The sequence below is a fragment of the Parambassis ranga genome, chromosome 14 (genome assembly GCF_900634625.1).
Source record: "Parambassis ranga chromosome 14, fParRan2.1, whole genome shotgun sequence".
NCBI lineage: Eukaryota > Metazoa > Chordata > Actinopteri > Ambassidae > Parambassis > Parambassis ranga.
In genome coordinates, this window is record NC_041034.1 from 4186852 (window position 1) to 4204877 (window position 18026).

The 18026-nt window shown below is 42.5% G+C and overlaps 1 protein-coding gene across 4 annotated transcripts in view; it reads left to right on the forward strand.

The window, feature by feature from the left end:
• Positions 1-18026, forward strand: part of cadm1a (cell adhesion molecule 1a) — a 329313-nt gene that overhangs the window by 277282 nt on the left and 34005 nt on the right. For 3 of the 4 annotated variants that reach the window (XM_028421291.1, XM_028421293.1, XM_028421292.1), the window contains 2 exons: positions 5110-5282; positions 14780-14878. In XM_028421291.1, coding sequence (XP_028277092.1) covers positions 5110-5282; positions 14780-14878 — 272 coding nt within the window. The remainder of the gene's footprint in view (positions 1-5109; positions 5283-14779; positions 14879-18026) is intronic. The other variant, XM_028421294.1, reaches the window with a different exon arrangement.

Below are 18026 nucleotides of genomic sequence, written 5' to 3' on the forward strand. Positions count from 1 at the left end.
CCTCCTGAGTTCCTCTGGGCTCTCGTTTATTCAATTCAACAACAGATTGGTTTATATTTCTTAGATGATGTAAGTTACAGTAGGTCCTAGAGCACACAAAGCCAGGAACACACAGTCAAAACCTTTTGGTTACCTGCATCTAAAAGTGTTTGGTGTGGAGGTGTAACAAGCATGAGAGTTAATCTGAGGACATTCAGTTTTATTATGTTTGCAACATAGAAACAGGATCTTGGAATATTAGTATAGTGTGTGTTGCTATACCCACCGCTGGCTCTAAAAACCTCCTTGGGACCTTTAGAGGATGGAGTTGAGCTGATGGATAAGATGGTTGCCTCGGGTTCTTCAAGTACAGTCATAGAGAAGAAACCTCTGATTAAAACTGTGACTAGAATGTGACAAGATCCAGGGCCAGACATTTCTAAATGCTCATTGCTGGGTGCATAATCATTTAATTGAATGGCTGCTATTTTCTTTTCATTTGAAAACTGGCCTATAATTATGAAATACATCAGAATAACTGTGTGATATTTTGAGCAGGTGTTTAATTACTGCTGCTTTAAAGGCAAAGGACAGAGTAGAAAAGGGCATTGATAATAGGCAGAGGACTGGGTTCTGATGTGCAAGGGAGAGGCAGAAACTATGTGGGGCTGAGAGAGCCTGTTGATGGACCGGAGGCTTGGATGTGCACTAATGAAGTCAATTTCATGATTGAAGTTAAATGATTGTTTGCGGTACACACAGCGGCACACAGCACCAGTCATTTTACTTCCCAAAACTTTTATCAGCGCTAATCAGTCCTTTGAAATGACATTTGATAGTGATCAGGCCATTATTTCTCATGTATCATCTGTAAACCCAGGTGCTAGATTGTTTGGATGATATGAGATGTAATGGAGTGCAAATGAAGCTATTAGGGTGAGTGGGGTTGAGTAGAGGACTGAAAGCTTTTCAGCTGGCAACCTGCTGAACTATCCAAACATCAACACGGTCGATGCTGTTGGTTTCAATCATTTGAGTTTGTTGACAAGGCGGTTTCAATTTACGACATTACAATCACTAACGACATTACAATCAGAGACGTGATCAACTCGCAAGTGTTTCTGTTGTTTCCATCCAAGAAAACTCAAACATGGTCATTATTTATATCTTTAATGGATGAAATCTAATTATTTAATTAGTTACAATTAATTCATTAATTAATTACACCTGTAGCACTGTTATAATGCTAAAGATCTATGCAGTGTTGCCATGTTATAGCTATCTGGCTAACAGCTCTTAAGATAAGCTACAATCATAGGCTATCAATACATATTATCTCAGGCCCCCAAATGCTTTATGTTCACATTGTAGCTCATAGCCTCTGGAATCCCTCAGGGCTCCCTACTCGGTCCTCTTCTTTTGTTTTTTTAACTTGCTCCTGATTGTTCTACAGCTTAGCTTTGTGCAATCACATCATTTATATGTGGCTAAATTCCTCAGTAGTGAACATAATACATATCATGGATAACCAAACTACTGTCCACTATAGTATTTTTTCAAGGAAGCTAAGCTTTGCTAGCTTGCTATACCTTAGCTAAACTGCATGTATATGGTGACAATAGCCATAAAGTAATTTGTTAATAGCAACATAGCTAATTAACAGGTCAGATCAAAATTTGTTGCTACATTAGATAGCTAACATGCTAACAAAAATAAGGCAAGGTGTCTCAAGTATTAGCCCTATAGTGGTAGAAATGGTCCATACCAGGTAAATAGTGGAATAGTGGATGATGAGCATATAGAATATATATATAGAAACAGCAACAGCATACTGAGGACATCCATGGACAGACTGTGCCATCGTGTTTGATTAAAGATTTTCAGTGGACCTGTCTTAGCTTTTTGTTCATTTTAAACTGGGTCGCCGTTGTCAACAGTGCAGGATGCTGCTGTCCTCTCCTGAAGAGAGCTGAAAGACACGTGGGGGTTCTGTGTGGCATGAATGATTAATGATTAGCGGCTATTAATGAAATTGTAATTGAAAATTTGTTTCATTATGCAGGTTGTTTGCTTCTGCCAAAAGGTTTTGTCTAAGCAGGTGGAAGTAAAAGTAAACATAATCCATGTCATTTCCCCCAGTAATGGATTAGATTAGTAAACAGATTACTGTTTTATTAAGTATTTTATCATTCATTTATTCGCCCTGATTGGTTGTGCGTCCCTGCCCTGCTGCTGCTGCTGCTGCTGTAGAGGTCAGTTCTGCTACTGAAGTTAGCAGGTGAGTTTCAGGGTACTTGGCCTCAGAGTTTATTCAAAAATGTAATCTTTAGTATAAATCAAAGTTAGGAGTAATCCCAAACTGTCAATCCCAATTTTAAATGTTTTCATTCTGAGGGCCTGTATGACTCTCTGAAGGGTACAAGTACAAAAACACACACACAGATCAAAACACTGTGTACTTTAGAAACCCCCCCCCTACCCCTACCCCCCATACTTGGCATAGAGACAAGCTCACTACCCGTATATATAAAGATGAAAACACAATCAATACAGTGAGCCGGGAATTGGAAGTCATTTTCATTAGAGCTGCTGAGAGTTGTGCAGTCATTACCAGCAGATAGCACAGGGGGCCCCGGCTGCAGGCAGCCATTTGTATTCTACACGCCTGCCCTTCCTCTCTCCTTGCAACCTCTTCCGTCTATCTCTGTCTATCTTCCTCTTCTCCCTCCTCGCAAAACATCCAAACCAGCTATAGGAGCACGTTTTTCTACAGTTTGTATTTCACTCCATCTTCTAAAACTCTGGTATTTATGTATTTATGATGTGTTTACATTTCACTTCATCTGGAGAGCACTTGCAATAGACACAAAACTCTCTCTCTGTCTCTCTTTCATTCCATCCACCGCAGCCATTAAACACACTTGTGGTTTGTTTGTTTGTTTGTTTTGCCATTGAGCTTCAGCTGCTCTTTCATATTTTCCTTTTTTCCTGGATGTTTCACCTCATCTTTTCCTCCCTCTCTCCCATTTGCTCGCTCCCTCCACACCAAATGTTTTCAAATGGAGGGAGACAAGTTAAAACACCACAACAACGAAAAAAAAAAAAAGAAGAAATGCAACAAGAGACACCATCAGTGTTCGCTCAGGGGAAATAACAGTGGCTGGCAGCGGCTGTTGGAAGTTTGCAGCAGCAAAATAGAGGTGTTTTGTCTTTTTCTTTTCTCTTCATCCTGTGTGACTCTGGGCACTTTGAGCTTATTGTCATAAAAATGGAATCTGTCACCCTGCTATAAACCCCATTCAAGGTAGAAAAGAGAACAAAGACAGACGCTTGGTAGGCACCCACCTACACAGCAACTCTCATAAGTGCACAGGCGTGCAAAGCCTGCAATTTGAAGACAAAGCCGCTGCGCAGTTATTGTTGCTTTTAACTGTACACAAGGCAAGGACTGTCATGTCTGCATGACTTCATTTGTTCCTTTTTTTTGGAGATGTGTAAGGATAATATTTACAAACCATTATAGAAGTGAGAAAACTACATTAACATAAAAACTTGTTGGACAAAGAAAAACAGCTTCTCTGTCATGGCTGAGGCTGCAGAACTCCCAGACGTCAGCGTTACTCTCCTCTGCCTGAGGTGTCCCGAAAAGCAAAATGTATTGACAAAAACTGGTGACTGGAGCACTGTGATGCTGACTGAATGATGAGCGATGTGCTGTGGACACAGCTCAGGGTTGTTTAAGGTTGTTCACAAGACAGCTGGATGTGATATATCACTCTCTATACAGCCACCAGACTCCATTGACGAAAAAATCATTTTAACCTTGCAGAACACAGGAGCTGCTGCTGCTCTGCCGCTTTGTGACTTTGCTGTTTCAGTTTGACACTTCAGATCCAACACAAAGTCACACAAGAAACCAAACAAGCTACCAGCAGTAGTCCAGGTGATGATGTATGTCTGTGAGGTCAATGTACAGTTTTTGGACGCCCTCTACACCCAGTCCTCTAAGTAAGGAAAGTCACAAACAGAGGGAGCCACGTCAGCAGCGTGTCATGTATCATTGTTCGCATAGTGGTCACTACAAATGTTAGTGCATTTAGTGCTATTGTTTTAAAGTTTGACCCAGACCCACCCACTGAGGTCTGCAACCACATATAAACCGTGTTTCCCCACCAAACAGTTAGAACTGATGAAGCTGTTTGGATGAGCAGCGAAACGTCTTCAAGAAAACTCTACAAGTCCAGACGCCTTGCTTCAACCTCTCTACATATTATTTTGACCTGGATGACTGAGAATCTTCATCAACAGATGGTAGTGGTTAAGTAAGGTGTGCGAATCAGCACCTCCAAGTCTGAGGCCATAGTTCTCGACCGGAAAAAGGTAGCTTGTCCTCTCTGGGTGGGAGGAGAGCTCCTGCCCCAAGTGGAGGAGTTTGTGTATCTCGGGGACGAGCGAGGAAAAAATGGAGCGGGAGATTGACAGTTGGATTGGTGCAGGGAAGTCTGGGTGTCCCTGCTTAGACTGCTGCCCCCGGCCTCGGATAAGCGGTAGAAAATGGATAGATGGATGGATAAACGAGTGCCTTGGCTAGCGCTATGCTAAACACAAACGAGAGGCGAAACACAAAACAAAAGCAGCAGCATAGCGCTAGCCACAAAGAACAACGTTTTCTTTTAAAGCTCCTGGTCCTCCCGTTGATTGGTCGCGTAGTCATCATGACAGGTGTTGTTCAGCCAGTCAGCAGGCAATGGGGACGCTCGTCGTCATCACGCCGGCGTAAGAGGGACAGGTCCACACAAACAACTGAGGGGTGACAACCAAATTAAAAACCTCAAAAAAACGAAAGACCTGGGGCCGTAACATCTGTTGTCTCAGCACCACTAGACAGCAAAGCATGACAATCTTTCAGCACTACATCCAGTGGCAGTAGATATGTCATTGTCAAAGCTGTCACTGCTGGTTAGCTAGTGCTGTCTGCTGTAGGACTTCCACACCAGCCAACCCAGTGATGTCACAGTGCATGCTGGGGAGCAGTAGCTTTATAGGTCTAAGCTAGGAGGAAACATGCCCATATGATTATAGGGATCACGTCCTCTGACACTTCCTCTTCATCTCTTCTTATTATTTCAGACCACAGCGGGTGAACTGGCTGAAGGTGGATGACGACGTGCCATCCCACGCCGTCATCACGGGCAGTGATCTGTACATCGAGAACCTAAACAAGTCCTACAACGGAACCTACCGCTGTGTGGCTTCTAACGCAGTGGGAGAGTCTTATGACGACTACATCCTTTATGTCTACGGTATGTCCACCATCATCTCTCACTCTTTCTTTCATTCCAGCATCAGCATTTTTTTCGACTAAGACTGAAGAACATAACCTGCAGCATACTAAGCAGTACAGGTGTGATCTAACATGCAGACTTACTTTACATGAGGCTCTATTTTAGCACAGGTGCAGTCTACTTTTAACACCTACCCTGCACTGTTATGTGGCCAAAGGATGTTGGCTCCGTCTGCTTTGATTCAGAAGGACTGAGTCCTGAGGAAAATGCCGTGGCCTTTGATAAGCCTTCAAATGCATGATTACTGTTAATCAAATCATCTCACAAGCGCCTGCAGCAACTCACCAAAGCAGCTCCTGCTATTTTCAACACACACAAAAAAAAATCATGTCCTCTGTTGTGTTTTTCTGCCAGTGTGTGATCTGATCGGCTGCTTTAATTACCTGGAATCATCTAGAACTCCTTTACAATGAAGGCTGCTTTTTAGTCACTATAGACATAATATTGAGAACAAGGTTCATTTGGTCTTCACCTTTTTAACTATAAGAGTATTCCTCTTAGTCAGACCAGTGTTTTTTGTGTTTTTTACCTTGACTCTACATGTTTCGACTGCTTCCTGCAGTCTTCCTCAGAAGTCACATGATGTTACCAGTGACGTGTCTGCCAGCTGATTTTATGCAGGTTGTGGCGCCGTTCTCCCACTACTCCAGGTAGTAGGGGAACAGCGCCACCTGTAGTCCAGCTTCTTCAGCGCTGTCTCCCAGGTGTGGAACAGCAGTCTGGTCTCCTCAGGACAGTGTTCCAGGTGTGGGACAGTGTGAAAGTCCCCTCGTCCCGGTTCACTGTCCCATTGGCCCGCTTCCTGATTTCGATGGCTTCCTTAATCCACCGTTTGAACTTGTTGTCCTCATTGCCGATTACTTTTGCCCTGAGGAAGACTGCAGGCAGCAGTCGAAACATGTAGAGTCAAGGTAAAAAACACAAAAAACACTGGTATGACTGAAAGGAATACTCTTATAATATTAAAAATGTATTCACTTCCTCTGATCATGACGGTATAGAATCTTTGACAGTAGATGCACATGTCATTCACTTTATATCTGACTAAATCAGCTGCATTGTGTCCCAGCTTGGAGTCAGTACATAACCTGCTTTTACCTGCTTCTTCACTTCTGCAGCGTCCATGTTGTTCTTGCTTCATCCTCTCTTTCTATATAATTCTGTCATCCTCATACACATTATCTCTCCATGCTTTTTATCCTGTTGATACCAATAACATTTCTCCCCTGAGCAGGGCATTAAACTCTAATGTGCTCATTTTCCCTGACCAAAATTACTTCACTATCACTTTTGGTGGACCCTGATCCCACAGAGAAATGATTTGGCTACTATTGTCGGAGGGAATTAGCAGAGTGAAAAGGCTGCTTTTTTTTTTTAAATGTGTGTGTGTGTGGGTGGGTGGGTGTGTTGGGTGGGGGGGGGTGGGGAAGGGGCATCCGATGCCTGATGGACACCAGCTGAATGGATGTTATTTACAGCAGAGCAAGCTGCTGTGCTAATGATGAGTGCAATAAAACAACAGAGGTACCGTCACAGATCAGGAAACGACTCACCGCCACCTGCTACATTACAGCTGTGAGTCTGTGCTGACAGCGTGGCTGCAGACACTCCAAGACAGTTTCCATTTCTGCCTTTTACTTCTATTGGCAAACAGTAAATCATGTGTTAGTGAGGTTAGTCAGGACTGAATTATCCTCCTTACTTCATGCACGGTGGAAGCTGTTTGCAAAAGAATATTTTGATTGAAAACTATTCATCATTTGATCTTTTCCTCCTGTTGGTCAAAATGTTTCCACTGAGACATTTTGCAGCTTCATTGAGCCACTAAAGTGCTGCAGTTGGTTGACAACTGGAATTGAACCTCAGTCATTTGTTGAGGTTGAGCAGAGGCTGTCCAAATCTCAGCTAAAGCTTCCTGCAACAGCCTGACCTCCATCCATGCAGTAGATTCTGTCCTGTAGGGAACTCTGGAAAATGTAGCTATTGTAGCTATAATTCTCCTAGAAAGGTCAGTTTTTTAACAATATAACCCCTTTGACCTCCTCTGATTTTATATATATAACATTACATTGTACCTATATATAGTTAATATAAAAAGGATGTTTGTTTTGGCTATCAGGTAAACGAACATTAATAATTACCGTATTTTCCGGACTATGGGTCGCACTGGAGTATACGTCGCACCAGCCAAAAAATGCATAATGAAGAAGAAAAAAACCATAGATAAGTCGCACCAGCGGGCCAGCGTAAATCACTAAGTTTTTAGCGTAGGGTTGCCTCTTGAATTCCTCTTAACTTAAGTGGTGTGGCTGCAGGACATTGAGAGTGAGACACACGCATTTCAACAAGTCCTCACGCGGAGAAATGATTAGCTTCACCGCACAGAAACTCCTATAAACATCCTGTAAATGAGTAAAAGGCGACTACTGTGCGCTCATATAGCTGCCTGGAGTTAGCGACATATCGACCACACACGCCACCTATGCTCGGAATGCAAAGTGTGGACAAGCTGGAGGTGGAAGAGAAACGTCAGGAGAGGGACAGAACAGCTGCCATTATATCTGTGATGGGACGTCAGGACACAAGGCTAACTAAATGTATATTTTTTCATATATAAGTCGCACCTGAGTACAAGTCGCATACCCAGCCAGAGGATGAAAAAAAGTGTGACTTATTGTCCAGATAATACGGTAATCGTTTCCACTTCAAAGCCACCTTTTCTTATCATCCATATTTGCATTCTGTATTTTGCCTTTATGCGTAATGGTTTCCATCATACTGTATGTGATCAGAGAGAAAGATGCGTCAGTGGACTGGCTGTAATGCCACAGAGGAAAATGGTGCAATACAAAAGACAACATTTGATTACTGTGTTGGAGAGGCTCTGCTGAGCATCATCTTTATAGTGTTCTTTATTTAACAATGGAACAATGAATCCTCTCAGCCCACAGTGAGTTTGGCTGTGCTGCAAACAACAGATCGTGAATGTATTATGAGGATGCTGGATACTAGACTCCAAAATGGCTCCCATTAATTCCATTAAACGCTGCTGTTGCCAGCACGAGGCAAACAAATCATCTCTCTTCCTGATTCACATTGTTCGACTTCTCTGGAATAATGTGCATAGAAAGCTTATTTGCAGTAATAAAACATCTACATGACTAAAACAATCATGACAAAGAGGAAAATAGAGACACTTTTTGTAGTTAAACTTCCCTTGTCAGCAGTTTTAGAGACTTCTGTTGTAGAAAAACAACTTTTTTTGGCAGCGGGGATGGAGTTTTTTTTTTTCAATGCTGTGGCTGGCTGCAGGCGGGAAGGCTGTGTTTGTGTGTGGGTGTGCTTAATATATCCATGACCAGTTGGTCTTCTGGAAGTGAATAAAGCAGAAATGAATGTCATGAACATTATCACTGAAAGTAGCTAAGTTTCTACGATATTGAATTTTTTTGCCAGTGTCTGATACGCTGATATTCACTTTCTTTTGGCTGATTGATTGATATCAGGGGCCGGGTTTTGTGTTTTATGTGCATGGCCAGACGTTTGCGTCATGTGTATATTGTCACATACCTGCTCAGGCACCTCTTTATGTGCCTGGTTTTAATGTTATTGCTGTAAATTTCACAGTATTTGTGTTCAGCAGACATTTTGCACATCTTTCACTCCAGTTCTAAGCAACAAAAAAACCCCATGGTGAGGGCTGCAAGTTGCCCCTCTCTCATCCACCCACACCTCTCCCTGGTGAGACAAAAACACAAAGATAAACACGGTAATGCAACATGTAGGAAACTAAAAGCCTTGTGTGTGTGTGTGTGTGTGCAGAGCCGCCATTAAAACCACAGAAGGCCTCCATCCTTTTAGAGGCAGTCTTTTGATGACTTTGATGTGTCCGTGGGCCCCACAGTACTAATGTCTACTGTAATTCAGCAGCAAATCGTGCCGAACATTCGCCTTGCTAATGGGAAGACAGGATGTTGTGGCTGAGCTGTCAGAAGCTGACATTATGTTCCAGAACTCCCTCCACTACCACAAACGCACACATAAACACACCACCTGCTGCTCTCGCACTGTCACCTCTGTAGTCCAGCATTTATGTAAGCAGAGGAGCTGAAAGAAGCGCCCCCCCACCACCCCCCTGTAAGGCATTAGACTGGCCTTGTGAGTCAGACCAGCCTTAGTTTGGATGCTTTCGCTACTAATGGGCTCAGTGTGATTTAAATGAGCATTTACCTGTTTAAGGCTTGTGCGAGTCGAACTTAATCAGATCGTCACCGACAAAAAAAAAAACTAAAAAAAGTAGCGATTCTGGTCCACAACAGACCAACAAATGATTAAATAACAGTATAAAAATATATACCAGATTTTAGGTGCTAGATGACAATCAAATCCATCCATGTTACCATAGTAACAGGCATAAGTTTACAGCAGTAAGACAATAAAAAATGCCTAAAAAAGCCTTTTTGTTTGTGTCTTGTTACAGCTTTGATTCAGAATGCTCTTGTATCAACATAAATAGAATTCCACATTCCACAATTTGACTTTCAGAATTTCATTTAAAGCTACAGTGTGGCACTTTTACATACTACTATGAAAAGCCATAAGAATGCTAATCCATGTCCTGACTTGTTAGCATCTTTCTTGATAAAACAGGTAATTGGTGTGTGTCTCTGATTCAGGAGTGTAGATTTGCTTTTGACATTGCGGGGGACCTAACGGAATTTAACCCTCTCTGCACCCAATGAGAATCTGTTTTTTAGGAAGGGATCAAATTATTGGTGGGGACGCATCCCCTCCGTCTATGCTAAAACTACGCCCTTGCTCTGATTACTTGGATAAACCAGAAACCAGAGTGGACACCAGTAGCTGTAGGTCCAAGCTAGGTTAGCTTAGCACTTATCCCACTGGCTGCCTAATCATGAGCATGAGACACTCACATCATATTCAGTCCTGAATATGATGTGTGTTAGCTCACCTACATGTATGATACATAACAGTGTTTGTGTAATACCTCTTACTGCCAGAAGGGGGAGATGAACATTCAGCATTGTAGCTTTAAAATTGAATAAATTAAAAATCAAATCCAGCAACAAGCACTGGCAGAATTAAATAATATAAAGTAAAAAATAGTGTTATTTACAATATATATGAATGCCCCTAAAGCTGTCCAGATTTCATGTTTTATTAAAAGCTCCAGTCGGTGTATGAATGCAGCCGTACATTAGAGCTGTGTGACTCTAAACTCTAAACTTGCCTTGCTTGACAGCCAAAACAAATGCAGCTCTGGCCGGCATCTCCTCTAATGCATTTGATTCCTGAGTATTGTGACCTTAAGTGATGGAGAGAGCTGCGAGACCGGCTGACACTAACAATGTTAACAGCGAAGAGAGTGCCGTCTGTACTGCTCCGGCTCTCAGTGCCTGTCTTACTTCACAGGGTGAGAAAACACAACCATCAGGGTTTTCCTTTCACAGTCGAGTGAGACCCAACGCCGAGGGGTTTTAAGTTGTTTACCGGCTGCTGCTTACCCAATAACGGAGTTCTCCTCCGCTCCGCTCCTTCACCGGCACTGGATTTTATTGCACACTAGCGGCATGTTTAGTGACCCTGTTTCTCTCAGTCGTATTCTAGCTTTCTTCACACTTCTTCTCCACTAAAGCGGATGGAATTTTTTTTTTCACCCACAAATCACCTCTTTAAGGTGCATCCAAAGTGTACCGAAACATCCTATTCAAGCTACACACACTCTTAGTTTGAGTAAATTGCACATGAGTGGAAAGGGAAATTGCTGGTGTAACATGTTGAGAGGAGGAAAAGTGATTCAGTGCTTAAAAACAAATCTGCATGGAGGTTATATTCTGACTCCGCTCTGTCTGTTATTAAAGCATTAGAAGACACTTTTCTGTTTCAGACATTCCTCATCTGTGTATCAGTGACTTTACACTATGGAAGCAGAAATGAAGCGACAGATACTCAATCCAATAAATATTAGCCCATTGTATTTGTACTAAGAAGAAGGTTCATGTCCCACATTAGTATAGAACATTATGTCAGTAATGGCATCAAAAATACGTTTACCAGCGTCACACTGACCACATCTGTAACTACCAGGAGTTTTAGAATCTCCTCTGCTAAGGTATATTTGCTATAATAATAATGCTATAATACTGCGTTACACTAGTATTAATCAAAACCAACACATTTTGTAGCGTACAAAATAAAAGCCCTGAAGTGTCGATATAAAACTTTTATATGGGGTTTTATGATATTGGGTTTTTCAAAGATCGAAATCTGAAATTGTATAGGTTACATGACAACACTACATAGTACCCGTTATGGACAAAATGATATGGACAGCCAGCCATCATCAGCCATCTTCCGGCTCCCTTTCCAGCACTTTGAACATCTGGATGAAGGGTGATGTGGTCTGGACAGGCAAATTCTTCCACCACAAACTGAGAAGATCATTCCACTGATCTTTTGCCAAGTTATCACTTAAATCCTCATTATATCCTCTAAAGCTGCTGCAGTCAGTCAATACATGGAGGTTTGGAGCTGTCAGTCTGCATACACAGACATGTTCGGGACACTTTTTTCACTAGTTTGTCTATAAAAATGCGAAATTACATTATTCATAAACCAACTTTTACGACTAAAATCCGACCAGCTATAGCTGCACATGCACAAGTCTATTTACTTTTGGTTGCACGGTGTGCTTAGTATAACTGAGGATAATCCATTGAGTATGATGTACAGCCCCACCAGTAGATGGCAGTATGTCCCACACGGTGGTCCTTTAAAATGCCTCCTCTGTATCATCACGCTCTGTGCTGGAGCTCCTTTCCATCTGATTTCATAGTGCTTGTTTTGTGATTACTGCTCCGTGCACATGCAGGATGTGTCTCTCATCCGGTCGCTCACGCGGAGCTCTTTAACTCAGCAGCTTTAACAGGAATGATTCCTGTCAGGCTGGCATATTCGGAGCTTCCTGCGGCCCTGCGCCATCCGTTCAGACCAGAAACACTGATTCATAAGCCTCATCAGTAAACAAGGCCCGGTGACTCAGCGGGAGGAAAAACACATTCTGCCTGTCACATTTGAAAGTCAATGAGCTCCAGTGTTCTTTGATACATTGCACCAGCTAGCCACCAATAAGGGGGAGACGCAGTGTACATTCAGACCATCTCCCCAACCTTTCTTTCACTGTCTTTTTTTGTGTGTGTGTTGCTAAGTTTTTAATGAGTTGTTGACACTGATGATCCCAAACATCTGCTGGACCCTCACAGTTCATGATGGGATAAAACCAATTAGACAGCACCACCCCCGAGCTGGAGTTTGTTGGCTCTGAAGCATGTGTGAAACTCATCAGTTCGGGCTTCGTCTGCCAGCTGACTTCCCAACGGATCACTTTCTCCCCGCCTTTTGTCTCCGCGTTGGTCTGCGCAGCCTTTTGTATCGTCAAGGTTGTCTTTAAAGAACCAAATTGTTGATAGATTAAAAACATAGCATACATCAGCAGACTTTGAATACTGATTCAGATTACCTGAAGGCCTTCATTTGCATTTTTAAATTAGCTTCAGGCAGAGTTGTGAGTGGCTGCAGGCCCTCTCTATACCTTGTATTTGAATTACCTGATTCTCTGTTCTTCAAGTGCATAGAATACGTGATTTTCTTTTTTTTTTAACGCAAGCTTGTGCAACAGTTTTAACCAATGTCTGCCCTCAGGGAAGTCTTAATTGTATATGATAAACAACCTCTACACCCTTGGAGAAAACATTACAAGCAGCAGGAAGAACTTTCATCTTTAGCTTCAGACTTCTGTGGATATTTGTTATGACGACAACAAATATGCGCATTAAGCTGCGTATGCACTAACCAGTGTCTGAGCAATAATATATGAAGTATTTAAAGCTCATAAAACTTTAATTAATAATTGAAAATCAGCTTGTGGAAAAGCTTGTGGCGAAGTATTGGCTGGTTGTCACTCTCTTCCTGCTCTGCGTGCACCACAGAGGGGCGTGCATGATGGCCGAAGTCACAGACCGCAGCTCGTCTTCATGTGATTGGAGGCGTGGCTTCGAGGTGAGCTCCGAGAGAAAGGGGCGTGTGTTTACTGGTGGAAATCTGGCTGACTTTCACTGAGTTTTCAAAATCTCCTACCCTACCTTTAACACTATGAAGCTACTATTACTGTCAAGTGTTCACTCACAGTTAGGGTTAGGTATTAAAACTGCTGGTCAAAGGTAGGCATTAAAAACAGGGTAAGGGGTAAGGTGAGGTTTGATAGCAAGGAAAACTGAACCCTTCTGGAATTGGCATGTTTGGTTGCCATGGCGACGGGTCCTGCCCCTACAAACACATACAGATGCTTTGCAGAAATACATGATCCTAAAATATCTGCCTCATATTAGGTTTTCCTGGTGAGGACAGACAGACTGAACATCCTGCACAAACAAGACAACAAATAAACACTCAGCAGCCCAGACACCCACCAACACTGTATCTGTCTGCTTGACTTTCCTCTCCTCCCATCACATTTCCTTTTCCTCACCTTCCTATAACACCTTATTCATTAAAGCTTTCCTCCTTATGAACACAAAGTCACAAATTACTTTTTTTTTTCCTCAGCACCTTTTAATAACCTCAACAGGTTTTCTAGTCCTTTCCCAGGCAATCAGAGCAGCATGGGAGGTCTGTAACCAGGCAGCACTGCCAGAGGCAGCCCTGCCACTTCAACAAGGAAAATGTGGCTTTGATATCTCCCCCTGGTCATTGTCAGGATGGGGAGTCTAACCTGGCTAATGAAGGACAAAGGGAAAAGCTGTGGGAGGAAAAAATTTGTCAAAATCTCCGTACTCAATAACCCTGCTTGATGCTATTCATTTGTATATTTGTTGTGTGTTGGGTTTAATCCCCCCCTGGGTCATTATTTCATTATGTTTTTATTTATTCATCAAACTTTTTTTTTTTTTGCTCGTATGCTCATCAGCGTTGTATTCCCCACTCCTCGGAGGATTTATGAATGCACAGGCACGTTTATTTGTCAAAGACAGCTCGCTGCATAACAATGACAACAACCAGCACATGCTGCTCAGACATTTAATCACTGCTAACTACCATGCGCTCGCTAGCTTTGTCATTATTTGCTGTCACAGTGTAAAAAACATAAAAGAAGAAGAAGATCTTTGATCATCTCAGTCGGTGTGCGAGATGATGTGTTGTGGCATCATCTTTGTGTTAACAGTATTTAATGCACCGCCATCCGGCTAATTCATCAAAGAGTCTGCAGCAGACCTTTAGCTCACACACACACACACTGTGACACACGGTGAGCTGCTGGTCATACATCAGCCAGCGGTGCCATCGCTTCACACTGACTTTACTTTATCTTCATGGCTTTTATACTCATTTGTTTCCCCCCCTCATGTGTTTTGTCATGTATTTGTCCTCTCATCCAGATGCTCCCACCACCACCCCTATACCCACCACAGCCACCACCACCACCACCATCATCACCACCACCACCACCACCACCACCTACCCCGAAGCCAATCAAGGTACAGTATCACCCTCAGGCAACCTCTTTATCTCTGTGTGTATGTGTGTCTGTGTGTGTGTGTGTGTGTGCTTCCTTATAGTCCCAGGGCACTGATCCTTGCATCTTCATTTCATAGTGGCAGCCATTTTTTTTCACCCATTGGTTAAGGTCATACACCTTCTGACAAATGTAGTCCTGAAGGGGTCACTATTGCGTGTTTACTGTCTCAATAAACTCAGTGAAGGAGGACACAATTCATCCAAAGTGGAAGCTTGTGGGGTCGATCCACTAATCCACCCATGATGACATGTATCCAGAAACTTTTGTCAGGACAAAACAAGTCGGAATCGTCCTTCTAAACAAAGATTTTCTCTAAAATCATGTTTGCTATAGTCGTACAAATTAGTGTCCAGGAAGCAGACACTGGAGAGCAGGTTGGATAAACTATGTACGTTGCTACAGAAAGCAGAGATAGTGAAGACTGTATAAAAATTGTGATGGAGGTTGGTTAATGGATTTCTATACCATTTTGAAATAGAAGTACAATCAAGTGAAGTAAATAGAAACTAGAAGGGAGGTGATGTAAGCACAGCAGCCACAAATGCAAGGCATATGCAAGGAGTTGCAATTCTGTTCTGGGCAAAACAAGTCCGAATCATGGAGACATCCAGAACCATCGAAAAAAAAGATACAGCTTTCTCTATAACCATGTGGACTCCTGAAGACCAGTTTAGTGTTCAGAGAGCAGCCACTAAAGAGCAGCATGGATGGGGTGGCTGTTAGCCAAGCATGGACTCTTGGTGTTTGTTTGTGAGATCATGATGAATTTTGGTTGTTGGATGACACCGGTTGTTGTTAATTATGTTTCAGATTACGCCCTTTTGGCCTGGGGAAGCAGAATTAATTAATTAGCATGCTAGCTAAACTGTTTGCAAGCCAGTAGGTAGTCATTTTTTAAATAATCCTGCCCGTTTTACGCTTCATTCCACATGATGCTGTATTCCATTATTTAACTATAAATTATTATTATTATTATCATTGACTTTAGATACTCTTGAAGCGGGGGTTGTGTGGAGTTTGGCCAGGAAGGAGCTTTTATGCTCAGCAATAGTTTGACACTTATTTTTAGTTGAACTGAAAACCCTCCATTTTTACAGTAAGTGGCGCTAACAAAAAGCGAACATGTGTAGCCATCATTCAGCTGTCATCACAACATGGCTTCTCTACAGATTACAGTGGGAGGCTTGATGTGCCTGGTGAGGTTGCAATCCAGGGTATCAACCCTGCACATTTTATTAGTGATCCATACACATAAATACTAATAATAATAATAATGTGAAGATGCTCTCTATAAAATGATGGTTGACATGGAAACATAAGGGGAATTTAAACAACCCCGTCCACCACAGTCATGAATTATGAGTATGATTACGCTCCTATGGGGCATGAAGTGATGATTTATTTATTTCATTTCTTTTACTTTTTAATACATGTGTGGGATGGAGAGGACAGATGATAGGCCACGGTTTCTGTCGTGTTGTTGTCATTGCAACCTCTCAATGCAGCCAGGTGGTCATTCAATGACACCCACCTCCCCCCACCCCCCAAAAAAATCTCTTCACAGCAGGGTGTTCAAACGAAAAGGCCAGGTGCACATAGGAACTGTATTCATTGCTGCTGTACACAGCAGTGTGACAGTGTGGGTTTGATATTTGGCAACAAACGATGAAATAAACTCTGGATTCAGCATGATAATTGTATGATTGTAGTTCTGTAACAAACGCAGAAGATTTGCCCTTTTATATGAAACACATCTCTCATTGTCAATTATTGATCATACGTTAGGTGGGAAGAGGGTGAACAATGAAAACATGAGCACCCTTTTTTTGAAATAAGCAAATTTTTTATCTCGCTCTTTCAGCAACAGAACTCGGAGCTATTGTGAGCGTAAATCTCCAAAGGGCGCAAGAAAGAAAACACCACTTTATGCCTCGACTCAGAAATCAGCCTGAGCCCCAAATGCAATCAAAGCCTCTCTGACAGACCGCTCAATTGGAACAAATCTCACAAGGCTGGCAGAAATCACAGGCATTGTGCTTGATTATGCCATCTGATTGGATTAAAGAGAATACCTATCTATACAGGCTGATTGATGGCTCCTTTGCCTCAGATCAAGGAGTGTGGAGTCTGCATGGCTCTGTTCTGATTATAGCTGTGCTGACTGATTCACACTCAGATCTGGAAAATGATCACCCTTATTTCTAATATTCATGCTGATAATATGTACTTTTTTAAAGTAAATAATCATAATAATAAGGCACCGTCTTCCGCTTGTAAATGAGTTCAGAAAGGAGGATTTTAAAGTTCTCTGAATTATCGTTAATCTCACAACTTTACGAAGTTCTGTAAAAGTAAATAAATGTGTGCTGTAGCCACCGCTTGCTTTCATAGGTACACTCGTGCACTCTTCAAGTTGTTTCAAGCATGCTTCAGAACGTGTCCCTGGCCTTGAATTCAGGCTGATTTAATTGCTTCCATCTCTGCATAGACTTCTCCACAAAACTAAGATCAGGGCTCAGTAGGGGCCACACCACCTGTTGTAGGCTGGAAACAATGTTGTTAATGGATCTGACTGGTTGTCTGGGGATGTTGGTTTTGAAGGATAATACAAGCATGAGGGTGAAAATGAGAGGAAATGAAACACTAAGGTGGTTAGCCCTGTCGCCTCACAGCCAGAAGGCTCCTGGTTCAAATCCGGCTGGGACCTCTCTCTGCAGCATTTGTACCTTCTCCCTGTGCCACATGGGTTTCCTCTGAGTACTCCTGCTCCTTCCTACAGACCAAAGACATGTTGGGTTAACTGGGGAGACTAGATTGGCCTCAGGTGTGAGTGTGAGTGGTTGTCTGTCCACGGAGTACAGGACAAGAGGTTTAAGAGGATGGATGGATGGATTGAAGCAATCTTCTCTACGTATGATGACCTGGATGACTGAGAATCTTCATCAACAGGATGGATGGATGGATGGATGGATGGATTTCCCAACATGTATGTTCTTGTGGGGACATGACTGGGTTGACTGTGGGTTGTCTGACAGTAGCTAACCAGCAGTGACAGCTTTGACGACCCCTGCCACTAGATGTAGTGATGAAATGATGCTAATGCTTGT